Here is a 17,560-nt window from a genome sequence, read left to right as displayed (position 1 = left end):
TGTTGTTGTTGTTTGTCGATGTTGTTTTGTGTTTAGGTTTTATTTGTTGTTTTGTTGTTGTTGTTGCGTGTTTAGTCGATGTTGTTTTGTGTTTAGGCGTTGTTGCTGTTGTTGTTGTTGCGTGTTTAGTCGATGTTGTTTTGTGTTTAGGCGTTGTTGCTGTTGTTGTTGTTGCGTGTTTAGTCGATGTTGTTTTGTGTTTAGGCGTTGTTGCTGTTGTTGTTGTTGCGTGTTTAGGCGATTGCTGTTGTGTGTTTAGGCAATGTTGTTGTTGTTATGTGTTTAGGCGATTGCTGTTGTGTGTTTAGGCGATGTTTTGTGTTTAGGCGTTGTTGCTGTTGTTGTTGTTGCGTGTTTAGTCGATGCTGTTGTGTGTTTAGGCGATGTTGTTGTTGTTGTTGTTGTTGTGTGTGTGGTTCTGGTCAGGCGTGTTGAGGTCCGATAGGAGCTGGGCCACGTGGCCGATGCCCTTGGTGACGCCCTCTCTGAAGAGCAGCTTGGCGCCCAGTCTCAGGTACTCCGGGTGCTTCAGGAAACGGAAACACACCACGGCACTCTCTCCTGTACGCAGCTCCTCCTGTGGGAAGACACACACACACACACACACACACACACACATTAGTGAACAAAGCTAGAGACTTCTTCACATCGATAGTCTGCCGTTATAATTGATTTGCCTCGGGTGTACTGTGGAGTGAATAAAACAGTTTTTAGTGGCAGGCTAACACATACTGATGACTTGGGCTAGCCTAGCACCTGCAAACTCTGCAACTAGAAGGACTGGATGAAACCTGTTGGTCTCCACTGATAAATATCACACTTGTTAACTTAGAAATGAGGTCCTATGTCCAAAATCCTGAACCACCCCTTTAACATACTTAGGGTAGAGTTGTCACCGACTTCTCCAAACACACAGACTACAGTTGGTCGCTGACAAATAAGACACAGACAGACACAGACACACACAGTAGCATGAAATGTGAGTGACTACTCAAGGCCCTGAAATGTGAGTACCTAGTCGAGGCCATGAAAAGGATGACACACCCATTCCCTGATATGTGAGTAACTAGCCGAGGCGACACAGATTACAAACAAAGACTGCACTGTAACCCTACACTAGCCTGGTTAAAACCAAACTCATTCACTGTAGTGTCTATGTGCACGACACACCCATACCCTGAAATGGTACTACTACTACTACTCGAGGCCACACAGAATGTAAACAATGACTGTGAGAGAGGCACTGTGTCATCCGATGTTTGGGAATTGGTTTGGTATTGGAGCTACACGCGAGACAGAGACTGCTCCAAATCATGTGTGCATGTTAGGGGTGAAACGGTTCATGTATTCGTATTGAACCGAAACGGTACGGGCGCCACAGTTCGGTGCATGAATTCACAGTTCTTTGTCAGGTCGACGGTCGAGTTAACTAAAATATGGATTTATTAACCAAATTAATCAACTAACAAACAAACAGTGTGAGGTGGGTCAAAGTCATCAGTAATGGATGTTGTGCATGGATGTTGTGTGTTTGTTACGTGTGCGAGTGCAGTGTTCCATGTCCAAAACCCAAAATAACAATGGCCCTCCTAAGGGGAGAGGACGCAACCCTTTTAGCTGGCGACCTGCTCTTAGGTGCAGCTCATCAGCCCGTTAGGTCTTGAGGCACCTGAAGAGAATCAGACAAAACAAGTAAAGGGCCTAGTGGCCCATCACAGAGACCCACATAAGAGAGGTCTCAAGATCACAAGACAAGTTTGGGAAAACTTCGGTATCCCAGTCAGTTACAGTAGTACAGGCAAGAGAGTGGTGGATAAGACTGTGTCGACGTGGTTTCATCAGTTGTTGGGTATGTGAGTGGAAATACATTGAACATGCTAACGCACATATGACTCCATCACCCAGATGTAGGTCTACCAATCACTGGAGCGAAACAAAAAATCTCCCTGCAGTGCTTCACCAGCATTTAGATACACATACAAATAGGGCCAAAACATATGGCTTAAAACGATTTTATAATGACGGAAAGCGGTGTAAACCGTGTGGTGATTACCTTTGTTAGGGTACCTTGTGTTGTGCTCTCACATGAAGAGTGTCATGTGAATTCTAGTTGTAGGATAGTCCGTTTATGAAACTAAAGGAGCCATTTTGAAAGCAAAACAGTGTGACATTTTTTACAGTTAGTAGTTTATTACTGTATACACACTGAAAAATAATGAGGCAAACTGTAGACCCTTCCATATACAACTAAACACGGATGTTGAAGGTCTCGCCTAAATAGATTTTTTTTAAAAATCATTATTCTATGTAATTTGTTTTCATAAATAAGAGATGCTATAGGCCTATTTTCAGTTTTATAGATGATTGTCTTATTTTATTTACAAGTTACAGATTGAGTCTGTAGATGATGTGGGGTGCTTGTTGACTGTTTACATCTTACTTTGCACACTTCAAGCTGTTGAAGCTAGGTCAGGGGAGAGATTGTATCACTAGGTAGTAGGCCCTACAGCCTGAGACTTTCACAATAAAAAAAAATCCTTCTGCATTTTTATTTTGCTTTTTCCTCCATTGTATGAACCAAACCGTGACTTCTGTGTACCGTTCCATCCCTAGTGCATCTGAGTGTAGTGCACACACAACTGAGAGCTTCATGAACCGGCACACATGCACACTATCACAAACACACTACCACACGTACACACTACCACACGTACACACTACACTACGCATACACACACACACACAAACACAGTCTCTCTCCCTCTCCGTTGTGCACACATCTGTCTCACGTGAGCGCTCTTGCTCGCTCTATATTCTGGGAGATTTTATCTACTTTGCGGGCATCAGGGAGCCGCTATGTATGTGCAAAAGACTTCCAGGACACTTGGGATGTCTGCATATGGCAAAAATGAAAAATGAAAAATACAGCGACCCTCCTCACTGATGGACTACAGGTTCCGTAAAACCTACATTGAGGTGGAACGAGTCAAAAAAAAAAAAAGAGCTGTCACTGAGCTAATGTCTCTGCCTGCTGAAGAAAGTACAGCAGCCTGGTCCAGCGGTGCATAGCCTCCGCCTAGAGCCATCTTCCCACCAGTCAGAGGCAGTGAAAATAGAGAACGAGCCTATTCACCCCTGAGGCCAACACAGTCACTGATACACTTCAGTCCTGGAAGCGTCACGAACCAAACTTCCCAAGGCTCAGTAATCTGACTACGAAATCCCTGTCTGCCTCTGCTACAAGTGCCCCATCAGAGAGGGTTTTCAGTGTGGGAGGGGGCATTGTTAGATGTAACCAGGCATGCCTGAAGCCTGAGGCAGTGAAAGGCTTGTGTTCCTTGCTAAAAATGTGTAAAAAAAAGAAGAAGAAAGTTGAAGCTAAAGACAACGTGCAAGCACCTCATGTCCTATGAATCTACCAAAATCTGATATCGCTGACTATGCAGTGGATAGTGAACCACACAGTGAAATTTGCTGCTGACGACACAACTCTGGTGGGTCTCATCACCAAGGGCGACGAGACTCAATACAGATTGGAGGTCGACCTTCTGACCACGTGGTGCAGGGACAACAACTTCCTGCTGAACGTCAGCAAGACCAAGGAGATTGTTGTTGACTTCCGTAGAGGTCCCACCCAACACCTGCCACTGACCATTGACGGTGCTGTGGTGGAGAGAGTAAGCAGCACCAAATTCCTGGGGGTGCACATCAGTGAAGACCTCTCCTGGACCACCAACACTGCATCACTGGCTTAAGAAGAGGCTCAGTGCGCCTGTACTTCCTGGAAACTCAGGCGGCAAGTGCTCCACCAGCCATCATGACCACATTCTACCGAGGCACCATTGAGAGCATCCTCTCCAGCTGTATCAGCTGTGTGGGGGCGGAAGCTGCACTGAATACAACAGGAAAGCCCTGCAGCGCATAGTGAACACAGCTGGAAGGATTATTGGTGCTTCACCCTCCTGAAGGACATTTACACCTCCCACCTCACCCATGAAAGCGACCACACATTGTGAGTGATGCAAGTCACCCGCTCACAATTTGTTTGATCTACTGCCCTTTGGGAAGAGGTACAGAAGCCTGCGCGCCCGCACCACCAGACTCACCAACAGCTTCATACACCAGGCTGTTAGGATCCTGAACTCTCTCCCCCCTCAGCTACATAACATCCTGGACTTTTAGACCCAAAATGGCTGCCTTGCACTACTCCACTTGCACTACTCCACTTGCACTACTCCACTTGTACACTTGCACACTTGCACACTTGCAACTTGTTGTTGTCCTGTTGTCCTGAACACACTTCTGCTGCTCTTACATAACTTGCACCACTATGCCACTTGCATACTTAGGTCAAACAAAACTACCTCAGCCATTTATTGGCCTGACTTTTGCACTATTATATTGACTGTCTACTGTATGCACAATTGCACAATTTCTACCAAATTTTGCTGCTCTTATTTCTTCATTGTATGTGCCTTCTTATTTTTACTTTTTATATTGTTTACTTGAATGTTATGTTTGTCTGTGGACCTAATTGGTAAAATATGTCTTGTCTCCACCGTGGGATAGTAGGAAACGCAATTTCGATCTCTTTGTATGTCTTGACATGTGAAGAAATTGACAATAAAGCAGACTTTGACTTTGGGATGCAGATGTTTCATTTTGTTTACATATTCAGGGTTTCAGGCATTTCATCTTATTCTATAAACCGTTCAGATGTATGCTTAATTGTCCATATGTGGGACACCTAAGCTCCAGTGGGTGTGGCTCTTCTCCAAACTAATGAATGTCAGTGAAACTAAGGGAAAGCCAAAGCTGTAGGGTCCAGTGAACAAAATGTGGATGTGAATTTAATGTGTTGCCTTCACACTTGTAGCCTAATATAGTCTATAACAGAACTCCGTAAGGCAAAACATATCCCACATTAGGGCAATCCCGTCCATGTGGCTTGAATACAATGCCTTCACAGTAATTAATTGCAAAAAAACATATTTTTGTTGCAAATAAAATTCCAGCAGTTCATAACTAGCCTGCTGTAGCCTATTTGAAAATGAGAATGTGGGTAAACCATCATGAATTTGTATGACTTGACTTGTGACTTGTTTGACCCAAGCTATGACTTGACTTCACTTGCTTGACTGTCACAAAAAATGACTTTTGTTTGAGACTTGAAGGTTGAGACTTGAGACTTGCTTGTGACTTACTTCCACCTCTGCCACACACACACAGACACACACACACACACACACACACACACACACATTTGAATTCTTATGTATAAACAGAATTTTACTTTTAATATACTATTTTAAATTATTTAAGCAAACTGGTGTTTCAGGAGAAGATTTCATTTACTGTATTTTATTTAATTTAATTTGCGTTATATTCATTTTATTTTTTTTATTTGCTTTCTGTCTCCGGTGTTAAGCACATTAAATTGCCTGAGTTGCACGAAATGCAAACTAAAGTTGCCTTGCCTATTGTACACAAGTGCATGATAAAATGACAAAAAAAATCTTGAATGTTGAACACACACACAGACAGACACAGATACACATGCACACGCATACATACACACTCACACACACACACTCCTAACCTACCTTTCCATGGAGGCACTCAACAGTAGCCGTTTGCCGGACGTTGCCGACGTGAACGGTTACCTGGAAACCCCGGCGGAATGTCTTTGCATGGAACAGCAGCACGACAGCAGCCTCGAAACGCCAACAGATGGTGGGGTTCATCTTTGGACTAACCATGACCATACCCTAAAGACACACACACACACACACAGGGCCATATGCAGGGTTTTAGAAATACCAAGGTCCAAAATCTAATTTCAGTATGGAGTATGGCTGGCGCTAGACAAGGTCCAAAATCTAATTTCAGTATGGAGTATGGCTGGCGCTAGACAGGGAACAAAATGTGGGACCCTAACATGCTTGGGGGGTCCAGGGGCATGGCCAAGGAGCATTTTTTTTTTTTAATTATGAGTTCTGGTGAATTTTGTGTAAAGTAATTAATACATTTAAATAAATGCATTATACCATATTACAATACAGCCTAAAGAAATCAAAGGTTAGTATATTCAACTCATTTATAGAATAGCAAAGTAGTCTACAGTACTTTCCAGAATTATTGGCACTTTTGCTATACCTGCTTTTAGTCAAGTTTTACCAAAGGTGCCAATAATTGTGGAGGGTACTGCATACGCAAGACTGAACCATATAGGGGTGACATATAAACGCCATCATGATAATTTTACCAATAATGAACCGTGGATTTGGCAACTTAAAACACCACCCCTACAGACCCTAACTGAACATTTAAGAAGTGCAACCTGAAAATGTAGAGGCGCACACCTTAAATCAATCTGCAACACAATTATGCATATCCCAATGTGAAATTACAATGTTGCCATTTTATTTTAAGATCTGACTATTTGTGTATCTGACAACCCCCCCCCACACACACACACACACACACACACACACAACACACACACACACACACACACACACACACACACACACACACACACACGTCAACAGATGATGGGGTTCATCTTTGGACTAACCATAACCTACACACACACAAACACACACTCACGAACGCACACACACACAAAAAGCACATACTCAACTCAAAACTAATAACAAATTATGGGATTCACCATAATGCTAACATAATGCTCGCGTACACACACACACACACATATTTACTCACAACTATATAAGTAGTGACTGTGGGAACTGGGAAGTTATGGGTTTAGAATTGTCTCTAAGAAAAAAAGACTTCAGACACAGAAATGCAACTAACACACCCAAATGCAAACACACCCAAAAGTATAAGTATAAATCTTTTTCAAATTAGAAAACAATTTAACAATTTTTCAATTTTCAAATTACAAAACAAAGTGTGTGTATGTAGCATTCTGCAACACACACACAGACACAGACTCAGACACACACACCTTTCGGAGAAGGGTTCGGGGGAAGTTGCCCAGGGCCAGCGTGGCGGCCTGTCCGGCCCGCAGGACTCTGCAGCTGGAGCGGTTCCTTTGCATGCTCAGAACACGCAGACGCAGGAACCGGCCGTCATCCGTGGGGCCTACGACCAGCCGCTCACCCTCCCCACACACACCACTACAGCAGAGAGAGTGAGAGGAAGCACACACACACACACACACACACACACACACACACACACACACACACATATATTACACACACACACATACATATACATATATATATATATATATATATATATATATATATATATATATATATATATATATATATATATTACACACACACACACACACATACACATACATCACAAACACACACACAACCACAAGAGAGAGAGAGAGAGAGATTTACATTTAGTCATTTAGCTGATGCTTTTGTCCAACGTGACTTACAAACAATGAAGTATGACAAGGACATGTTAGTGCAGCAATAAGTACTATTTACATAGAATCAAGGACATGTTAGTGCACAAATAAGTAGTACTCGCATAGAATCAAGTGACAGTTCTAGAAGGAAGTAGAATCAAGTGACAGTTCTAGAAGGAGGTAGAATCAAGTGACAGTTCTAGAAGGAGGTAGAATCAAGTGACAGTTCTAGAAGGAGGTAGTCAAGTGGAAGAGAAACTTTAATAATCACATAGTCACCCAGTAGCAATATAGTACACATATACCAGTAGGAAAGGTACACCAGAAGATAAACAGGTCAAAAAAATAAATGAATAAACTAAATGTACCGCTGAGTGGTACAAAATATGACCGCTGCCCAGTCCTCCAAATTCTCTCCACAAAAATAAATCACACTTGTCAATATGTCTCCATCTCCTACTCCATCCCCTACTTTTGTGTATGTAAATGAGTGTGCTTCTGTGTGTGTGTGTGTGTGTGTGTGTGTGTGTGGGGGGTGGGGGGGTAAAGGAGAGAGACAGGAGAAGAGAGATAATAGCTGTTGTGAAAGACCTCAGGTATAAGTATAAGTATAGTGTGGGTTTGGAAAGTTCAAAATCCACCCTGCATTTTTGTCATGGGTGGGTAAAAATAAAATCAACTTATTATCATTCAGGTGTTCACATTCAGGTGTTCACATTCAGGTGTTCACATTCATATTGTGCAATTTCTTTATGGACATATTATCTTTCTGTTTACTTAGTTTCCCACAAATCAACCACAAGTTTGCTGCAAATCTGCCGCAAACATTTAGCTTTTGTAAGGGGTGTGCTCAGGGATGGATTACTGCACGGGCCTACCGGGCCCAAGGGGCCCAAGGGGTCAGGGGGCCCTGAAGCCCAAGCCTTTGCATGGAATCATTGCCTCAATATCAACACATCAGGATGGAGGGTATGAATCTGATTGAATTAAGTATTGGCCATCCCCAAAATGCACCAGAATACAGGAAATCACATCAAACAAACTGTCATCTTCTTTAAGAACCTCTCCTATTTTCCATACTTTGCCTGAAGGTGTGTCTCTTTATTTTATATCCTCTTCCTATCACACAGGTTCCCTAAGTTCATACTGCATCGATTGAAGTCATTTAGCCAATTAGCCAATGAGTTGAATGAATTATTGATGTTAGTCTTATCATGATTTTTTAAAATACTTTGTTTAAATTTACTTAATTTATTTAAGTGACCAACCTGCAAATGACATTAAAAATAATGAAACATATTTTTGTCTTACTCGGATCCGCGGACACCCGCTCTATTTAGATCAGCCCGCACACCACCCACCCACACACACACACACACACACACACACGACAAACACACTCCCTCATACATGACAGGATTCTATTCTTACCTGTAGAGAGTTCCTCCCACAACTGTTCCTACCTCTGGGACGGAATAGATCTCATCCACCTGCAAGCACACAGAGAGGATGAGTGTTAGTAGAGAGAGTGTGTGTGTGTGTGTGTGTGTGTGTATGCGCGTGTGTATGTGTTTGTGTGCGTGTGTGTGTGTGTGTGTGTGTGTGTTAGTAGAACGCGTGTGTGTGTGTGTGTGTGTTAGTAGAACGCGCGTGTGTGTGTGTGTGTGTTAGTAAAACGTGTGTGTGTGTGTGTGTGTGTGTGTGTGTACCTGGAACTCGGTGAGCTGCTGCATGAGCTCCTCCTGCTCCTTGCTGTTGCTCAGTGGCGGCAGCACGTTCAGGAACACCTTCAGCAGGTCCAGATTTTCCCCCGTTACGCTCGACAACGTGAAGATTGGGGTCACACTATACACACACACACACACAGGCATGCACGCACACACACACATATTATTGAAAATCAATCTCCTATTTATATCTACACATGGACACACACACACCTTTTATGGTCTTCCAAGCAGCGCTGCATGGAAGGCACTAGGGTTAGGGTTAGGTGCCTTGAGGTCGACGGGGGGATTAAAACACCATCGAGCCACACCACACCTTATCAACATCACCAGTTGATGGAGGGAAACGCACACACACACAGATTACTGGATATCATTCTCCTATGTATCCATGTAGGTAACATTGTTTTACGGAACCAGGCCATTATTAGTGAGCAAATAAGGTCTGTATCAAACATCATTACACATTTATTAGGTCTCTATTCAGTAATGTCTCATTCTTACTCAAAAGGTGATTTATTCTTGGTAAATCCTTAATAAGCGACTAGTTGGTCTTGATCTAAGGTTATTGATATATACTGTAGTATGGATGAAAATGTTACCCTTCTAATACCTTGTCATAATATGTTACAATTCTCTCATTATTAGTCACATATTCAGACAGTGTATGAGGAGTCTACAAACTCTGTATTTTGAGCCACACTATATACCAGTAACATTATACAAGACCAACTAGTTGTTTAACTAGTTGACTTACCAAGAATAAATGACCCCTTGTTTAAGAATAAGAAATGGTTCAAAATACTTAATAAATGTGAAATGATACTAGTAATACAGGCCTTGGTGAGCACTAATACATACACATATTAGTTATGTATTAATGGTTAACATGTGTTCCCTAAACTATAGCGTTAACACATATACGACACACACCCACCTGTGTGACTGTGTGAACTACAAACAGATACACACACACACACACACACCCCACCTGTGTGACTGTGTGAACTACAAACAGATACAAACACACCCACACACACCTGCGTGATTGTGTGAACTACAAACACACACACACACACACACCTGTGTGATTGTGTGAACTACAAACACAGACACACACCTGTGTGATTGTGTGAACTACAAACACAAACACACACACACCTGTGTGATTGTGTGAACTACAAACAAACACACACACACACCTGTGTGAACTACAAACACACACACCTGTGTGATTGTGTGAACTACACACACACACACACACACACACACACACACACACCTGTGTGACTGTGTGAACTACAAACACACACACACACACACACACCTGTGTGACTGTGTGAAATACAAAACACACACACACACACACCTGTGTGACTGTGTGATCTACAAACACACTCACACACACACACACACACCTGTGTGACTGTGTGAACTGCTGTGCGGCGGTGACGGCGTCGTCGGCGTTGGCCACCAGCAGGGGCACCTTGGCACAGCCGGGCTGCTTGAGGAGGCGCTCCAGCTGGCGGAGGGTGCGTTCCAGCGCCCCGCGCGCCCCGGACCCACACACGCACACGTCCACCTTGCTCACCACCACGAAGATGGGCACCTTCAGCGCCATGGCCAGGCCCAGGTGCTCACGCGTGGTGCCCACTGGGGGGGGGGAGAGGGCAGGGCTATTAATGTTAATATTTATTTATGTTTATGTTTATTTATGCTTATGTTTACTAAGTGGTGCCCACTGTAATAACCATTAATGTTGTAATAAGCCAGACCCAGGTGCTCACGCGTGGTGCACACTGGGGGGGAGAGGGCAGGGTTTTTTTGGGCTTTTTGCCTTTATTTGTATATGACAGTGAAGAGTCATGACCGCAGGTCGGATCCAAACCTGGGTCCCTGTGGGCACTTGGACCCGTACATGGTATGAGCGCTGTAGCCTGTTGTGCCACAGCGCCCCCCTGATGGTAATATTTATTTATGTTGGCTTATGTTTATGTTTATTTATGCTTATGTTTACTAAGTGGTGCCCACTGTAATAACCATTATACATGTTGTAATAAGCCAGACCCAGGTGCTCATGCGTGATCAAGGGGGAGAGGGTATTTATGTTTATTTATGTTTATTTATGTTTATGTATGCTTTAATGTATTTACATTTACTGTATGTTTATTTAGTGGTGTCCGCTGTAATACACATTATACTGTAACAAGCATTATAATCAATGGGGGCAGGGGGAGAGGGCAGGTTTATTTATCATCATGTTTATATTGCATCTAATGCAACATACAACAATAACAATATAGATTACACTAATATTGCTATTAATAATTAAAAGTAAAGTCAAGATTCAGAATGCAAAACCCACAAACATAGACACACAGCCACTTGCACACATGCCATAAGCACTCACACACATACTGACCAATGCCTGTGTTGGCCCCCACCACCAGCATGGCAAAGTCCGGACAATAGCTGGTCAGGCCAAAGATGGTGGTCTTCAGGTACTTATGGTGCCCCGCAAGGTCCATAAAGGTGATCATCTTGGAGGAGCTCTCACAGATCTCCTCAGCGGAGCGCGAGTCGCTGTAGTTCACCACCTGCAGATCGGAGGCCAGACGAAAAGGTCAAAGGTCTACTGTCTACTGCTACGACTACTTCTCTGGTTGGAGTTTCAGTGGGATGAGTAGAGAGAGAGAGAGAAAGCAGAAATTCAAAAAGTGTTAAACTGCCTGGAAATCGGAGCTACGATTAAGATCCTTGCTTTTTAAAGCCAAACACAGACTAATTATGCAATCAACATTAAATCCGCCACAAAATAAAGGATGTTTTCCAAAAATAGATAAAGCTATTTCACACTGCCAATGTCATACCGTGCTGATTGATTAAGCCTACAAATCAAATCATATAGGCTATTCAAAAGCTTAGGCTACCCCACAATGGTGCAGCTGATTTTAAGATCCAGGTTTAATGTATGAGGCTTCATCCTCAGTGACACATACAATCAAGCTGCATGATAGATCTATCTACCTATCTGTATGATGCTAACCTATAGCCTTTAATGAGGATATTGGCAATTTGCAACCTGCAAACAGGCACTTCCCATAGCCTTCCTTCGCCTCCAAAGCAGTTCTTGCTGTTGTCCATTTTGTACATAACATAATTTTAGCATTTAATTCACATTCAAAGAAATTTCAGGAAATGAATAGCATACAAGCTTGTCAATTGTGTAGAGGGGATAATATTTGTCTATTTCTGGGATAAAACCGCACTGATCTGAACTTCATCTGTGTCAAGACTAAGCTAATAAGCACACGGTGCCCTCTAGTGGCTGATACGAAACTTTTGAAGACACAGCAATTGAGATGAAGTTAAAACGCTGTAGCTGATTAAACCAGAGGTGTTAACGACACAGCAATGGGGAGTAAGAAGTCACGTGACATATTCGTCTTAACACTAGTTTAAAACCGTGTTTAACTCCTACTACCTCACTGTTCTCTGCTAGACCCCGAAGCCATTTGTTTTGAGAATAATGGCTGGCTGATGAAGTTGTTGGCTGGCTAGCCGGCTCAGCCAAAACCTAAATGGCTGCTGCAGCCGCCAAACTTGTCATGGCTACTAATGGCTGAAGCTGCCACGTCATGTACTGTACAGACGTCTGTTATATTGATTTACTAGATGTCAATATTTCCAAGCAGTGCATGGCTTACATATTTCTACAAAATGCAATACAATGTAGTAATAATTAAAAAAAAAAAAAAAACACGGTTTTACTTTCACAAATGATGTACCCTATTAATTTTGTTATCTGTAGGCAAACAATTTCAAGTAATAATGCTGTGTTAGAATAGGCCAAGATGCACACTTGTCAAACTTCACGGAGTAACATTATGCTTATGACATGTAATTCGCTATTCAATATAGTTGATATAAGCACACACGGTTACATTATGTTGGACAACTGCGCATTTTACTTCAATGTACACTGAAGCCTGCGTTGTGAGCTAGCAACGCAGAAATCTCTGGAAACTGTGGAATGTTACTGCAGTAATATCGCGTTCAATGCTGTAAATCCCTCCGTTCCAGAATTCATATCATCAATCTTTGGTTCAGGTGTTTGTGCAACCGGGCCCTGAAGATCTAACAAAAGTTTGAGTATAGGCCTACGTAGGAATTAGGATTATGTGTGAAGTGAGATCAAAATTGCCCTGTTTGCTTCTTTACACCATTTAAGATCAGCGCAAGACAAAAAAGCAACGAGAACAAGACTGTGCTCTGTGGGAAATAGATGTCGCTTATCGTTTATTTTTCGTATGTGTAAGAATTATTATTTGATGCAAATAGTTCTAGCTGGCTCAGCCAAAGTTTATCAGATGGCGGCTTAATTTGGCTTACAAAATGATTGGCTTGCGGCGGCTGAAACTCTAAATTACGCAAATGGTGGCGCATGGTGGCGGCTTCGGGGTCTATTATCTGCAGTTTTTTATCTTAAGCTTTAGACCTGAATTTATCAATCAAATCAAATGTTCGTCAATACTGTAAAATGTCCCATACATTTTAGACACACACACGGGCCCCGCAAATGTTTTAATCTCATACACATAGACACTACAATTTCATATCCACACACACACACACACACACACACACACAGGTGCCCCCTCACCTCGCCCTTGCTGTTGAAGCCCAGGATCTCAAAGCTGATGCTGGAAGTGCGGCCCGACTGGATCTCGTGCAGGTGCCTGAAGAGGTTGAGGCGGGCCCGGCCGCGGCCGTTGTCCAGCTCCCCCTGCGTCAGCACGCCCAGCAGCGTAGACTTCCCCGAGTCCACGTTCCCCAGGACCGCCACGCGCAGGTCCAGGAACTGCATGCACACACACACACACACCACATTTATTATACATCTATAATACGGCTCTACGCAATGCTAGAAGAGCGCTCCATTGACTTGAATGGGGTTTCCCAACGTTCTACGGTCAAATATGCACCATGTAATAAACGCTGAAACATATAATGACCGCTGTCAATGGCCACAGGTTTTGTACTTTTGATTCATGTCTTTCATATCACACACACACAGTAACCCTCTCACTCACACACTCTCACTCACAAACACACACACACACACACACACAGTAACCCTCTCACTCACACACTCTTACTTACAAACACACACACACACACTAAAACGGTTCCACAAACCTGCTGATCATCTGGAACTTTCCGGACCAGGACCTCAGCGATTTTCCGGCAGCTTCTTTCTATGCCATAATCTACCTCCCTCTCCCTGAGAAGGGTGATGTCTGCACCAACCCTGAACACACACAAACACACTATTATAAGAGGTTCTTAGGTGTGTGTCTGTGTCTTGTTACACCCTGTTGTTCTTCTGTCTGTGTGTGTGTGTGTGTGTGTGTGTGTGTGTGTGTGTGTGTGTGTGCATGCCTTACTTCTCGGCCATGCCTTTGAGCATTTTAAGAGAGGGCCTCATGTCGTCATCGCTTAGGCCCACCAGCAGGCCATTATGTGTGTGTGTGTGTGTGTCTGTGTTTGTGTGTGTGTGTGTGTCTTACTTCTCGGCCATGCGTTTGAGCGTCTTGAGAGAGGCCCTCATGTCGGCGTCGCTGAGACCCACCAGCAGGCCGTTGTCCTCCACGCCGATCTGGTAGACGGCCTCACCGCGCCCCTCCTGCAGCCGCCACTTCAGCTGCGTGGCCAAGTGCTTTCCTGTGTTTGTGTGTGTGTGTGTGTGTGTGTGTGTTTGGGTTGGAGGGAGAGAGGTGTGTGTGTGTGTGTGTGTGTGTGTGTAAGTCGGGCGGTACTGCGTCGGGTTCACCAGCTTCAGCTGAAGAGAGAGGTCAGAGGTCAGTCAGGAGGAGAGGAGAGGAGAGAGAAGGAGAGGAGATGAGAGAGAAGGAGAGGAGGGAAGAGGAAAGGTGGAGAGGAGATGAGAGAGGAGGAGAGGAGAAGAGAGAGAAGGAGAGAAGAGAGAGAGGAGGAAAGGAGGGAAGGAAGAGGAGAGGAGGAGAAGAGATAAGAGGAGAGGGAAGAAAAGGGGAGGAGAGGAGATGAGAGGATAGGAGAGGAAGAGAGGAGGGAAGGGAAGAGGAGAGAGGAGGAGATGAGAGGAGAGGAGAGAGGAGAAGAAAAGAGAGATGAGAGAGGATAGGAGGGAATTGGAGAGGAGAGGGAGGAGAAGGAGTAGCCTACTACATGGAGTTCACCAACTTCAGGTGTGCAGCAGAGCAGGAGGACAGGAGAGGAGACACAAAAGGAGAGGAGAGGGGAGAGGATATGGGGAGGAAAGAGAGGAGAGGGGGGAGAAAGAGAGGAGAGGGGGGGGGAATGAGAGAAGAGGGGATAAGAAGTGGCAGCCTACTGTGTGGAGTTCACCAACTTCAGGTGTTCAGAGGTCAGTAGGAGGACAACAGAGGAGAGAGGAGATGAGAGGAGAGTAGAGGAGGAGAGAGGGGATGTGAGAGGAGAGGAGAAGAGATAAGACAAAGGAGAGGAGATAGGAAAGATGAGAGGAAAGGAGAGAGGAGTGGGGAGGAGAGGAAAGAGAAAATGAGAAAAGAGGGGATAAGAAACGGCAGCCTACTGTGTGGAGTTCACCAACTTCAGGTGTTCAGAGGTCAGTAGGAAGACAAGAGGAGATGAGAGAAAAGGAGAGGAGAGGAGAAAAGAGGAGAGGAGATGAGAGGAGACAAAGGAGAGTGGAGAGAAGAGGAGACAGAGAGGATCAGTATGTGAGGTAAGGGTAGTGGAAGGGACAAAAAGGTTACACTAGACAAAAGGAAGTTAATACACAACAAACTGAGGAGGAATACAAATCTGAAATTAAAGGCAAAAAAGATGGGAGAAGCAAACAAAGGTGGTATAGAGGAGAATTCAGAAATCAATCAGAGACAAGAAAAGTCCAGCAACACATTGACATGAATCAGACTCGGACAAGAGGAGTTTCATGTACAGCGACAGGGTCTGGCTCACCTTGTACTCAATGTTGCCCTCTTCTGCCTGAGGAGGTAACATACACCAAGTTAGTTAGTCAACAAACCGCCTGTCAGTCGCACATAAGATAAGATGTGAGCCAAAATGTATGCTCACTTATCAACCCACGCTTAAGTAAACAGTCATCAACCGGCACAAAGTAGTAAAACAGCCATCAAGGCAAAAAAGTAAACAGTCACAATCAGCGCTTGACATCTCGGAGCGGACGTATTTAACCATGACTGACTAGCAGCCACACAATCTGTTTCGTTATCATAAAGCTGCGTAAAATCAGTGTGGGTGAGCACCTGTGCTACATCGCGTTAGCACGTTCCTGTGCACTGCGGATGGTTATATCCTTGCACTGCATAATCTCCATGCACGCTAGACGTACATTACTGAGAATTGGCTGCAAGAAATTTCCTAGAAATGGTCCATTACATTGATGAAGCATCAATTATCTTGTAGTGCTGACGTTTCCCTGGCTTGGAATGGCACAAGACCTCATATCTTAGATCATGAATCGTTGTGCATTCATAACAGACCAGGATAAGCATAGGCGATTAAAGTTCTACGGAAATGAATGCAACGTTATGTTTACCGTATTCCTGTTATTTTGTCACCATAGCATGCAAATGCAAGCTAGCTTTGAGTGTAACACATCTATTTTACTATATGCAGCAACTTGCATTAAGCTAGCTGTTAGCTAAACCGTTAGCTGGTAACGTCAAGCCTCACACACATAACGTCAGCTAACTACCTCCGGGGGTAAATAAGGAGGTGGCTCATCCTTCGGTTTCTTGCCCCTTCTTCTTTTGCCTCGTTTTCCTCTCCTCGTCTTTTTCGTCCTGTTATTGCCTTGGGCCGAACCACTGCCAGCAGTAACCTTAGCATTGACGTTACTTGTCTTTAGTCCTGTCTTAGTGCCGCAATGGTCCGTTAGCTGCACATCCATAATGGCTATGCTTACAAAAAGCCAAAACGCGATTACGATTGCACTAACGTTAAACCTTTTAAATGGAATGCAATGAATGCACGGCTCTCTCTGGACCTCATATTCGTTGTCGTGGTAAGGCCATGAACAGGATATGCACTATCCACTAAAATAAAGGCTGCTAGCTAACGTCAAATGAGGCAACACTGCAAGAAATGGCTGGGGTTTTTTTACGGAGTTTTCCTCTGCTCAAACACGCCTCCCTCTGACCACAACAAACATGACGTCATGCGTTCCTCGAAACGTTTCATCAGAAGGAATAGAAGAATATAATAGAATATAATAGAAATAGAATAGAATATTTGCAGTCCGTATTCCTACAATGCAATGAAGAACAATTACTATTCTAATATTTCACAAACAGTAGGCTAAAACGGCCATGAAACATTCACATGTTATTTGGTGGCATGCTCTCTCTCTATCTCTCTCTCTCTCTCTCTCTCTCTCTGTGTG

The 17,560-nt window shown here is 43.8% G+C and overlaps 1 protein-coding gene across 1 annotated transcript; it reads right to left on the bottom strand.

Annotated features, from left to right (window-relative positions):
• Nucleotides 1–304: 304 nt before the first annotated feature.
• LOC125297639 (GTP-binding protein 2-like) lies at nt 305–17,299 on the bottom strand. The gene is made up of 13 exons (XM_048248095.1): nt 16,874–17,299; nt 16,114–16,140; nt 14,941–14,968; nt 14,697–14,850; nt 14,326–14,437; nt 13,790–13,987; nt 11,549–11,723; nt 10,545–10,779; nt 9,109–9,244; nt 8,831–8,889; nt 6,974–7,145; nt 5,604–5,768; nt 305–577 (listed from the first exon to the last, which is right to left on the bottom strand). Exons 1-13 carry the CDS (start codon nt 17,066–17,068, stop codon nt 377–379), a joined length of 1,857 nt encoding a protein of 618 aa, XP_048104052.1. The 5' UTR covers nt 17,069–17,299; the 3' UTR covers nt 305–376.
• Nucleotides 17,300–17,560: the final 261 nt, after the last annotated feature.

Source organism: Alosa alosa, chromosome 7 (assembly GCF_017589495.1).
Source record: "Alosa alosa isolate M-15738 ecotype Scorff River chromosome 7, AALO_Geno_1.1, whole genome shotgun sequence".
NCBI lineage: Eukaryota > Metazoa > Chordata > Actinopteri > Clupeiformes > Clupeidae > Alosa > Alosa alosa.
Note: the sequence above shows the minus strand (reverse complement) of the source record. Positions and strands in the feature narration are given on the sequence as shown.

Excerpts from the sequence above, each read along its gene's own strand:
- LOC125297639 (XM_048248095.1), bottom strand. The coding sequence starts at position 17,068 with ATGGATGTGCAGCTAACGGACCATTGCGGCACTAAGACAGGACTAAAG. Across the intron at positions 13,988-14,325 it reads AAGTTCCAGATGATCAGCAG|TTCCTGGACCTGCGCGTGGC; the intron begins GTTTGTGGAACC and ends GTGTGCATGCAG. Across the intron at positions 578-5,603 it reads TTGAGTGCCTCCATGGAAAG|GAGGAGCTGCGTACAGGAGA; the intron begins GTAGGTTAGGAG and ends GTCTTCCCACAG.